Source organism: Rhineura floridana, chromosome 2 (assembly GCF_030035675.1).
Source record: "Rhineura floridana isolate rRhiFlo1 chromosome 2, rRhiFlo1.hap2, whole genome shotgun sequence".
Classification (NCBI taxonomy): Eukaryota; Metazoa; Chordata; class Lepidosauria; order Squamata; family Rhineuridae; genus Rhineura; species Rhineura floridana.
The window spans coordinates 35,968,737-35,981,121 of record NC_084481.1 but is presented as its reverse complement, the minus strand read 5'-3'; the positions used below and the strand labels follow the sequence as shown (position 1 = coordinate 35,981,121).

The window sequence follows — 12,385 nt, the reverse complement described above, 5'->3', positions numbered from 1 at the left end:
AGGGAGTGGTACGGCTTGGCTAACCCCGTTTTGGTTCAAGTGGAATCTAGGAGGTGCAAAAGCCAAGAGCTATAACTTCCACTCCAACTCACACATACCCCCACGGCTGGTAATGCGTTCCAGAGGTTTTGTGCATAGAAAAACAAGGGCAGAGTTAAACGCTGTCGCATAAATGTTATCTTAATCCTTGGCGGATACACCCCCATCCACAGGGAATCCCATTGCTCGTTAGAAATAGCATTAGTTTTCCTTTTTTCTTGACTAGAAACACACATATCAGAAAATATATACAGACATAGGGGGTCTTCTTATATTGAGACCCCCCCACTGGCCTGGATTTTACAGAAGACAGGGACAACCAAAACAAGGAACACACACTTCACCACATGGATAAGTGGGAGTTCCCTTTGTCACTTAAGGAGTACAGTCTCCTTTGCTTCCTGCTACAGCTTAAAGGAGGCAGAGGAGGGCTGGGTGATAAGCGGTTTAGTAAGAGGTGAGGTCTGTATGACCAATACATGTGATATACCCACTTGAAAATGGCAATTGGACTTTGAAGAATGGGACATAAAACAGTGGGTAAGGTAATATTACTGTTGAGATGGTAGCATTTGTTGCATTTCATTTTCCTCAGGTCACTGACTTGTTCTTTTCCTATGAGGCTTAACGGGTCGCCAAATGCCTGCTGGCCCTTGGTGGCTCTGTGAATTTTGGTCTAGCTGGCAGAAGATATTGTTTTATGTGATTATAGTAATAAGTTTTTTTTTTATTATTATTATTATTACTGGATGTTGTTACTTGCAATGTATTTCTAATGTTATTCAGTTAATCTCTATAGGTCTCTGAGTTTAGTTTTAGGGACCAAAACCAAGCAAACGGGCCATTCTAGTAGTATCAAAAGGCCCAGTCATACTTGACAGTTCCTTGGTCGATGTACTGAAAAGGAAGTTGAGCAGACTGACGCAAGATTGTGTTTTATGTTGTAATAGTTATAGTATTATTAATAGCTGTTTGTTGCTGTATACAATGCATCCCAAATTTAATCCAGCTTGCTTCCGCCTGCCTGCATAGGCTGATTTCTTCATTTTCCCGAAAGCCTCAATCTGCTATTCCAAATTTGATGCAATTGGCCTCAGTCTGTATAAACAAGCTCACACTGTCATTTTCCGAAAACCGCAACCAACTTACATGGAAATGGCTTTAAGGCCGATTTGGCAACCCAAGCAAGGTGATACAGCTACCTGAGAGACTAGCTAGTCTCTCAGGGCTGAAAGGGGGGATTGTTGTGTTTAAATTGAAACCCCAGTGTTAATAAAACTATAATTCACTGGTCTTACCTAAACCAGCTTAGGCTTCATGAGAAATAGAACCAAAGTGGCATTTATCTGACTTTCGGTATAAAACGTAGATTTATTTCCTTGTGACCTGACCCTTACCGACGTTCCAGTGGCTCATATAATAAAAGCCGGATTACGCTGGAGACTCCCCTACTATGCATTTCATATCGTATATATGCTTATGGCTTTGCTTATTGCTGTCAAAATGTTTCACACAGAAATGTCTGTGTTTAAAGACTGCTTTATTGTCCCTCATAGCTCTCGAGTTGTATCCCTCCCTTTTGATATGCAAGACATAATGATACCATGTCTGTGTTTGAGTTAGAGGGCGCCCGGTTGCAACTGAACCTCCTCTTCCCATACGCCTTTGTCCGTTCCTGCATAGTGCTTATCTCAAGGACATGTGAAATATGTAGACAAGTTGACAGTGCAATGTTTCCACTTTGTTCTTCTCCTGTACCCCTTTTGTTTCTCACATATGTCCTAAAGCTATGGCAGTTAGCAATTGTTTCTTTATGTTTTATGACGTGAACATGATACTGTAAACTTCGGGGTAAGCCTATATAAACCCCCATCTATCAATAAACGCGGTTCCCATGCTCACCTGCTTTGGCTTGTAAGTATTGGGTCCCCTTTGCAAAGGCTTTGTTTTGTGTTGTTTGATCTCTGATAGTGGGTTCATTTATTACTCAGCTCCGCACTCTCCCGGGGTGTAATAAGTAAGCTGGGGTAACAGGACAGCTTGCGTGTTGGGTTTGGATCTAACATGGGCTTTGAGCTAGGCACTGCGAGAAAAGAAAGGGGTGGCAAACATGTGGATGTATTGGAGGGGGTCCAGGGAGGAGTCATTTGAGAAAGTAGGGGACTTCTGGGTGCCAGAGTGGGAGGGGAAAAGGTCACTACAAATACATAGCAACCCTCAAGAATATGTGGGCTCTTTGGTTGTCATGCGTCACAAGTATTTACACAAGTAAAAATATAGCAAAAATATTACTTATAGAAAAGAAAGGAATCTGGAGAATCTTTTAAGCAATAACAAAATGCTTATGAAACAGACAAAAATGCAATTTCCTAGCCAAAGGAAGGAAATGGAAATGGACTGCCTTCAAGACAATCCCGACTTATGGCGACCCTATGAATAGGGTTTTCATGGTAAGCGGTATTCAGATTTGGTTTACCATTGCCTTCCTCTGAGGCTGAGAGGCAGTGACTGGCCTAAGGTCACCCAGTGAGCTTCATGGTTGTGTGGGGATTCGAACTCTGGTCTCCCAGGTCGTAGTCCAGCACTCTAACCACTACACCACACTGGCTCTCCCAAAGGAAGAGGGGTCATAATTTATACACAAGGTTTTGCCAGTTTACTTTGCCAGGGATGAGACTTGACTTGATTAGATTTTACACAGAGACATTGTTCACCAGCAAAAATAATACATCAAAGAGAATCTCCAATATTCTTTTGAAATGTTCAGTCTAAGGTCTTTTCTTTGAACAATATCCCATACTCCACATTGGAAAATGATGTTTAAAATGTGTAAATAATAACACTCAGGATTCCTACAGCACTGCCCAGAATATTTTTAAAGTGTTTCACATACATTTTTCTTTTCGTAATTCTTACGGCAAGGATGGGTTAACTGGTGCCCTCCAGATGTTGTTGGATGACAACTCCCATCGTTGCTGACCAGTGGCCATTCTGGCTGGGGCTGAAGGGAGCTGGAGTCCACACAAGATCTGGAGGGCGCTAGGTTCTCTAGCCCTGTCTTATACAACCCTGCAAAGTAGGTGAATGTGGTTATCTCTTTACTATATTGAAGATACAGGGCTGAGGCTGAGAGGCTTTCCAAAGGCTACCTTTTGAGCTCGGGAAAAAACAACATTCAAACCAGGGATTGTGTCAGTCATAGCTCAGTCTCATGCAGATGCCCATGGGAAGTCTGCAAGCAGGACCTGAGCGCAAGAGCCCTCTCCCCTTCCTTGGTTTCCAGCAACTGGTATTCAGAAGCATATTGCTTCCAACTGTGAAGGTAGAGCACAGCCCTCATGGGTTTTAGCCACTGATAGACTAATCCTCTGTGTCTAATCCTCTTTTAAAGCCATCCAAATTGGTGGCCATCACTGCCTCCTGTGGGAGCGAATTCCACAGCCCAGCTATGCTCTGAGTGAAGAAATACTTTCTTTTGTCTGTTTTGACTCTTTCAACATGCGGCTTCACTGAACGTCCATGAGTTCTAGTGTTATGAGAAAGGTAGGAAAACTGTTCTCTATCCACTTTTTCCATGCCATGCATAATTGTATACACTTCTGTCATGTCACCTTACTTGTGTTTAAAAAGCCGTAAATACTGCAACCTTTCCAGTGTGTTTCCTGTTAATTGTATCTTTCTTCAAGGTTTTAATGTGTTTCATGTTATTTGTATCTTATTAATTTGTAAGTCATTTTGGGATACTTTTTGTGTGAAAAGCTAGTGGGTTGAAATTATTTTGGGCAGAGGACCACACATTATATTAGCATAGGGCATCACAATATTTTGGATGGTATTCAAGTAGACTCACTGGAGTTACCAAAGTAGACCATTCATTTCGGTGGGTCTACTCTGAATAGGACTTAGCTGAATACAACCCTATGCTCTTCTTTGCCACACACATTGTTCTCTTGCATCTCTGAGGTATAGCCACACTGGCTCACATGTAACAAAATAAAAAGGGGGGGTGCAGGAAGGGGCTTTGTTCCCGCCAATAGTGTAAGGGCTTCTGACCAAGAACCACTCAGATGCAATGGAACAGGAAAGAGAAGATGAGGATTCGCTAGCAAGAAGTTGAGAGAAAACTCCAGGCGGCATAGGTGTGTCAGAAGGAATAGTTTTTAAAACTTGACACACTGGTGTTTCTGACAGCACGTCAAGAAGTATTTTGCGATAAAGCCAAATTTATTTATTTATTTATTTATTGCACTGGTATACCGCCCCATAGCCAAAGCTCTCTGGGCGGTTTACAGCAATCAAAAACATTAAAACAAATACACAATTTAAAAACATATTTTAAAAACAATTTAAAACACAATTTTAAAATTCAAAACAATATAAAAACAATTTAAAAACACATGCTAAAATGCCTGGGAGAAGAGGAAGACCATCGCTTGCTGACATTTCGATAAAGGGTGGGGTAAGTATCTAAATGCAAAGCAATCCTCCCCTTGCATACAGCAGCCCCAATCCTAATTGAGCAGGACCCAACTTGAATTGGTGCCTGCACCAAGCCTCCACTGTTTCCCTCCCTCCCTCCCTCCTCCAAGTCAAAAAGCATTACCTTAGAATAACAGAGGGGGAGGAAGGGTAATGGGCAGCAAAGGACTCCCTTAGCCATACAAGAGGACTCATAGGAGAGTCATATCATAATTCCTGACAAGGACTGATTCTCTTTGCATCAATTGGCATGCGTCCTCTCCTGTGCCCATTGGAGCCTTCTGCCATTTTTCAGCAACTATCAATGGCTACTAACCCTGATGGCTGTGTTCTATCTCCACTGTTGGAGGCAGCATACTTCTGAATACCAGTTACTGGAAACAGCAAGAGGGGTGAGTATTGTTACACTCAGGTCCTGCTTGCGGATTTCCTACCCAGGTATCTGGTTGGTCACTGCAAGAACAGGAAGTTGGAGTAGATTGTCTATTGGGTTGATGCAGCAGCTCTTCTCATGTTCTTACATTATGTTCTTATCTATTACACTCCATTTCTCCAAGGTAAAGCTTATTTGGCTTGAGTAGCAGAGAAGCTGGCAGGGAAAGGGAAGCAGCAGCAGCTAAAGTGTGCTGTTTAAGTCTTCAGACTGAATATTCAAAAATCCACTCGTCTTTTGGAATCGTGCAGTCTGAAAATTTGAAAAGTCTACTTTATAGGATGTTTGCCTACCTCTCATTTCACTGTCAAGCTATGAATGCAAACGTATTGCTTTTTGCTTAGCTAGCGTCCGCAGACCTGAATGACACCAGCATGATCTCTTCTTCAAACCACACACATATATTCACTGGTGAAGGTTCACTCTGGCCTGGTCTATTTTTGCAATCTAAGAGAAGGAGAAGAGCATAAGAAGAATAGCCTAGGTGCTGGATCAGGCCAATGGCCCATCTAATCCAGCATTCTCTTCCCACAGTGGCAATCAGATGCCTATGGGAAGCCCACAAGCAGAACCTGAGCGCAACAGCACTCTCATAGCCATTGTGGCTAAAAGCCATTGCTAGCCTTATCTTCCATGAATTTGTCCAATCCCCTTTTAAAGCCATCCAAGAAGAAGGAAGAGATTAACTTCAGTGATAACATCAGCAGTGTGTGCCCAAAGGCACGGCGCACTACTAGGCCACTGACCAACAACTGAGCCACCAAGGGGATAGGAACCAAGAAGGAAAGTTCTCTCGGGTATAACAGGCTAGTGACTGCGCCCTGCCCTCCTGCAGCTTGATTTGCTTCATTATTTTCTGCTTTTCCAACCATCACTGCACAAAGCACCAGCTTTCTTCTTGTGGGTAATATGCACTCATATGCATGCAGCCTGATGCGGGGATAGTTTGTTTGTTTAGTTTATTACGGTCAAAGACCCAAAAATGCGGGGATAGTCCTGCATTGTTGGAGGGGACAAAACGAATGGCCTTTTTTATTGTTTTCCCAGCCTCCCACAAATCCATGAACAGCAGTTCATTTAACTCCTATTAATGGTACTTTCCCATTGGGGAAGGATCATAGCTTTGTGGTAGAGAATGAGCGTTGCATGAAGAAGCTCCCAGGTTCAATCTCTGGCATCTCCAGGTAGGACTGGGAGCGACGGTGCCAGTCAGCGTACATATTGATCAAGACGGACCAATGGTCTGCCTCAGTATAAGGCAGCTTCCTATCCCAGCAGGAAAAGGTGATCAGGACGATGAAGAAATCCTGTTTATTTGAATTAAGCTTTAATGGGTATTACAATGTGTTCTACATTTGTATTGTACAATGTATTGGATGTGGAAAGTTTTCTGTATGGTCCAGTGAAAATCAGTTTAACTGTCATGGCTTTAACTGACAGCTGTGAGTCAGAATTCTCAGGATGCAAAAGGATAGAAGGTAAACATATGTTAATTGGTGGATCCAGGTTTAGAATGTTCAGTTAGACAGTGTGATTGGCTGCACCTCGATATAGAAGTCTATATATGGTGAGGCCCTGGACGGCAGAGTAGTTTGTTGGAATTGTTAGTTGTTGGTGTTTGTACAGTCAGAAGAAGAAGAAGAAGAGAGGCTAGGTGGCTGAGGATAGCTGAATCGCTTGGCTTAGGCAGCAGAGAAGAGGGGAGAATCTGTCTGCAGAGCTGAGTGGAAAAATGAGAAGCAGCCTTGAATGTTAGTCTCTGATGACTGGTAGGCGTACCAGAGAGAAAGTTTCCAGAATATTTACCGCAAGACAAACCTGTGCTTCACTAGTCAGTAAAGGGCTGGAAAAAGTGGCTTGCTGCACAATCCTCAGTTATAGTGTTGGTGAGGCTTAAATGAGATGGAGAGAATAAAAGGGCAATTTGGCTACAGGGTTTTAATATGATAACTAACTGCTTCTTTAAAGCTCTCTTAGAAAACATTGATAGTTGAATATAAGCTGTTGGTATTTAAAGTGACAGTAACAAGTTAACAAAGTGTATACTCATTTAAAGATACAGTACAATTTTAAAGTAACCAGACAAGTTTGTGCACTTGATAATCTAATAATAAATAAATAGAATCCCTTTGTTAAATATAATATCTGTATCTGATTAGCTTTATATCACTCCTATACACAGTTACTAGGCTATCGGTAAGTTAAGGGTTCAGAGGAAATAAGTGAGACTGAATACTGGCAGAGGCATGGATTTAGGAGAATCACTGGAGAGGGTGTTGGGTTTTTTTATTATAAAGTAAATAAATAATCCCCCTTCTCTCCACAAGGTCACACATGCCATTACAGGGGACAGGATCATGACACATATTCAGGCTCAGCTTAACAAATAGCCATTATTCGTTGCCACCACCACCTTCTCCTCTCTTTCAATGTCACACCTAGGCTAGTTCTCGCATTACACTAAAAACAGGTATAAGCTGTCTCTACACATGTAAAAGTGTTTGTGTGAAAGAGTATACACCTGCTGATTTGTACATCTCAACTACACAGTGTACACAGACTGTAGACTTTTTGAATGTTACATATGTATAACTGTACAGCTCAGCTATCTGTGTACAGTTAAGGTTCTACACTTGTTAAATGCAACATATGAACACCCCTGCTATGAATACAGGATATCTGCTTAGCTAGTTTCTGTAGGCCTGAATAACACTTTAAACACCATAGAACATTTTCACTGGTTTCACTCTGGCCTGGTCCATTTTTGCACTTCTGAACAGGGAAAGGGTATTTCCTTTGCTTTCGTTTCACCTTTTGCAGAAGATGGGAGTAGTTCCTAGCTGCAAAAGTGCAGTGCATATGAAGAAAAAGCAACCTTTCTGTTGCCCAAATTGCAAAGAACTCAGGAGAAGAAACAGCATGCTACTCTCCCTTCCAGCTGGCTTTTGCAGAAACAGTACTGCTTGGTCCTTCTATGAAAGCTCACCAGAAAAGCAGAGGTGCTGTTTCTTTCATTTTCCACATGCAAATACAGAAAAATAGCCCTCCCCCACCTGGCAGAGAGTGCTCTCCAGCTCATGGGGGAGTGGATCTTTGTGCTTGGGAGTGTGGGAGGGATGCTGATGTTAGCAATCTGGAAAGTGGATTTGGGGAACCCTGATAACACACATACAGGGTGCTCAAGAGCAATTCATAAACCTCCATTCGAAATAGGCTGGTGAGCAACCATATCTCATTGATTTATGAACTCTTTATATACATAAAGGGTAGATTTCATATCCATGCAGCACCTCTGAAGTTTTGCTGCTCTCTTGAACCTCAGGATGTCTTTCTTGTTGCTTATACCATTCTCTGGACAAAAATGATCAAACCACAAACGCACACACAAAACCCACAAAACCATCATGTCACTATAGTGTCACTTCCTGTATTGTTAAGAGCTGGTCAAAAGTCAATGATTAAAAAGAAAGAAAAAGTTATTAGATAAAATGTACTCACCAGTGCCGTTGTCTCTACAGCTGCCATTATTAGAATCCATAGGGAAATCTGGCATGAATTGTTAAATATGTAAAGAAATGTTAGTATTTTTTAATATTAGATTATGTCAACACAGCAACATTAAAATGCTCAAATTTTAATACATGAAATATTAGAGAATAACTAAGACTATATTAATGTGGGGGGGAGGAAGAGGCTGGAGGGGGCTCTCCACTCGTAGACGATGGTTTTAAATCAAGGACCACACCTATGATCCCAGGTCTCTCAAAAGCAAATACTGTTTGCTGCATGCTTGAGGTGCTTTTGGATGCCACTGCTGACAGCCAGAGAGCCCAGTTTGTGTGTATGACTGGACAGCAGCCATTCTTTTTAACACATTCCAGAACTGGGTACAGTGCCCCTTTTGGACAGAAATCACTTCGCCACTGTACTGTATGCTCTTGCAGCTTCCAGTTTGGATTATTGCAGTACACTCTGTGTGGGACTGCGCTTGAAGATGGCTTGGAAACTTCATTGGTCCAAAATGCAGAGGCCAGTTTAATGGCCAGGGTTCCATTTAGATCTCATATATTCCCTGCCTTGGTTTTATATGTAGACACTAATAGGCAAAAAAACCTTGCGATTTAAGAACATACCTATAGCACACAGATATTTCTATCAAACTTTAAAAAGCAGGGAAATTGGGGAGCTATAGTGAATGCACCAGGGAAACATGAGACCTGACCTCCTCTCTGAGATACTGTACTGCCCTACAAATTGGTCAAAATGCAAACACAATTTGGGTTGGTCTTTCACAGTCCAATCAACTTCCTGTGTAAATTAATTAATTAAATTAAATTAATTAAAACTCAGCCAGGCATTTTTTAAACTTTTAAACAGCAGAAGATGAAGGTCAGAATATGGGGCAAGGTCAGTAATAGGATTACAGGTGCTCTGTGAACATGGCTGATTTTTAATGAATTTCAACAGATTATGAGAAGTCTGACAGAAAAAAGTCCAAAAGGGCTCTGGTTTTTTCTTCTTCTCTTTTTAGACTTTGAACTCTCAATTCTCTCTGACTGTTTTGTGTATCGCCATGAAAATTTACAGGATGGTTAAGCAAGCGTTTCTGAGTTCAGGACTATACGTTTTATAAGGTTTTGTTTAGAAATGAGCTTATGGGAAGCATCAGAATGGCATGGTGGGTATTTTCAATTTAACATTGCAGAATGTGAAAAATCCATGCTGGCTACAGTATACAGCCACTCTTGTGGCTGTATAATCTGAAATAACTCCTGCATATAAGCAAGAGTTGCATTGGTCGTCAGTTTCTTTCCAGGCCTAATTCAAGCTTTAAAGTTTTAAACGTCTTAGGCCCCAAATATTTGACAGAATGCTTCCTTCCCTGCAAATCTGCTCAGGTGTTAAGATCAGCAGAAGGAACTCTGCTTTGCTACTGTCAGAAGCATGGAAGCGGTGGCCTGGAAGAGGGCATTCTCTGCAGCAGCACCTGGCAACTTCACTATACAGGTTTCGGCAAATGCTGAAGACACACCTCTTTACCCTGGCCTTCAACACCTGAGGTGTATTTTTTTAGGACCCAACTATTTTTGTGATTGCATGTTGCTTTAAATTTTTTTTAAGGTTGCATTATAGTGACCTATCCTGGGACGTCAGAGTGAAGGGCAGGTAATAAATTAAAATAATGATTATTGAAAATGATAATGACGGTGATATGCTGAAACAAATCTGTTCATTTTTATCACTTATCTACGAGGTGAGCAATCTGCAGCCCTTGGCTTAATTTCAAAAGTCCTCTGCAAACAATCAATTCAGACCTCTGGTGAGAGTGACCTGTCCCTCCTCTGTTAGCCCATGTGTGCGGATGAAGAGCAGGGGTAAGAGGGGGGTGTTCAAGAGGGGAGAAGAGAGTGAGAGAGAACTGTATTGCTCGGTGTGGTGGAGTGCAGATGCCTTGCTAACACTGATGTCACTGCTGCTTACCTGGACAGAGCTGGGGCTGGGTATGGCAGTGGTGAGATCAGGGCTAAGTGGGTGCACTGGCAAGAAAGAGTACTGAATTGGTCCCACTGGTGCGCCTGGGTGGCTCTGACCTCATCACTGCCTTGCCCTATCCAGGACAGCCCTGCCACACATGCCATTACTGAGAGAGAGAGAGAGAAAGAAGCCCTGCCCACTTTTATTCCTACCACCACCCACTGCTAGCTTCAGCCCTGCTCACTACTAGCATGATTACTTCCAGCACAATGTGGCCCTGAAGAGAAAAAAGGTTCTTCGCCACTAATTTATAAAATCCTCTATTCACCTTCACCCCTAGTAGTGGCATACCCTGCTGTGTCACAGCTGGGCAGACCAAGAGCCAAAACATTCCACTGTGTGGGGACTGCACATGCAGCAGAGCAGGAATGAGCATGTGGCTCACCCATTATCCCTCACCCTTAGCGATGTCAGGTCTCCGGCAAACAGCCGGAGACTCCGGCCCCGCCCCTGCTTTTCTCACCTCCGGCCAGAATTGCCCCCATGTTGTTTAATCTCCGGCTATTGTGGACTCCCAGGAGCGAGGAGCCAGTCATGCAGACGCCAATTTTCCCCTTGCTTCTTCTATCTGCTTTGCCTCCTCTCTCTCTCTCTCTCTCTCTCTCTCTCTCTCCTTTGCATGCAGGCGTGCACACCTCAGGGGAAGGACTCCATTTGCCTTCCCAAGCACCACCTCTCATTCTCATTGGCTGCCCCTGAGGCCCAATGAGAGCCGAACCCAGGCTTTGTGGCGTGGAGCAAATTGGAGCAAGTAGAAGGTGAGTTGGCTGGCTGGCAAATGCCCCGGCTTTGAGGGTTTTAGGGAGTTCTAGCTGCTCTAGAGCTGATGAGCAGCTGTGGCCGGGGAGCAGTGGCATTCCAAGTGCAGGCAATAAGAGGATGACACATCGGGCGCTGCCTCTTTTCCAGCTCCAGCTCACCCAGGATAGCGTCCCACCTTCCCCCCCCCTGCATTTAGAGGCATCCTCTCTCCCTGTCCTTGACTTCCCTCCCCTTTCTCCCCTCCCCCTTTGATTTCTTTGTCTGTTTATTTATTTATTTTTATTTTGCGTGAGAAACATTGGTATTTCTCTCCCTCCCCCTTCTCTATCCCCCCTTCCGCTTCTTTCCCTCACTGATCCCAGGGCTCCCTCACCTCTTCTCTTGCATGCTTGGGAGCCTTTTTCTCCCAAGCACCAGCAGCCTGTAGCAGACTCACTCTCTGCTCGGGGTGGAGATACATGGGCTGGTGAAACCAGAAATTGCTCTCCACCCTTTCTTTCTTTCTTTCTTTCTTTCTTTCTTTCTTTCTTTCTTTCTTTCTTTCTTTCTTTCTTTCTTTCTTTCTTTCTTTCTTTCTTTCTTTCTTTCTCTGTAAGTGTTCATTTACTCAGAAAAACTTGCTGCAGCCTTGTGCCCCCTTTGGGAACCTCCTATGATAGTTACTTCCAAGAAAGCATGTTCTTCCTCCAGGATGAAGACTGCAATCCTAAACACGCTTGGGTGGGAGAAAGCCCACTGAATTTCGTGAGGATTGCTTTGGAGTAACTAGGCTTGGGATGGGCTTTAGAGTCTTTTCCTCTAAAATGAATTGGGTCAACCAGAAGAAAGACTTCATCTTATTTTTCTGTTCTAAACATCTCAGGGCAGAGACCCGTCTTTTTTGCTTGCTATAAACTGCATTAATTATTATTTATAATAATCTGCAATCGCTAGGGGCATTATCAGGGGAGGTTGAGCCCTGGGTCTTTTCTGCTAGACCCAGATCTGCTACTCCCCACTTTTTAAAAACACATGTTTATTTTTATTTTGCTCATAGGGCAGCAAACTACAGTGCCAGTGAGATCCCAGGCTGCATACACACCGTACATTTAAAGTGCGGGGCTTCCCACAAAGAATTGTGGAAATGTAGTTTACCCC

At 43.1% G+C, this 12,385-nt stretch overlaps 1 protein-coding gene across 2 annotated transcripts in view; it reads right to left on the bottom strand.

Annotated features, from left to right (window-relative positions):
• FRZB (frizzled related protein) overlaps positions 1-12,385 on the bottom strand; it is a 62,698-nt gene that overhangs the window by 27,853 nt on the left and 22,460 nt on the right. Inside the window, exon 2 of one of the 2 annotated variants that reach the window (XM_061608278.1) lies at positions 8,450-8,497. The exons of the other annotated variant lie outside the window; for it this stretch is intronic. Coding sequence (XP_061464262.1) covers positions 8,450-8,497 — 48 coding nt within the window. The remainder of the gene's footprint in view (positions 1-8,449; positions 8,498-12,385) is intronic. 2 annotated transcript variants of the gene reach the window in all.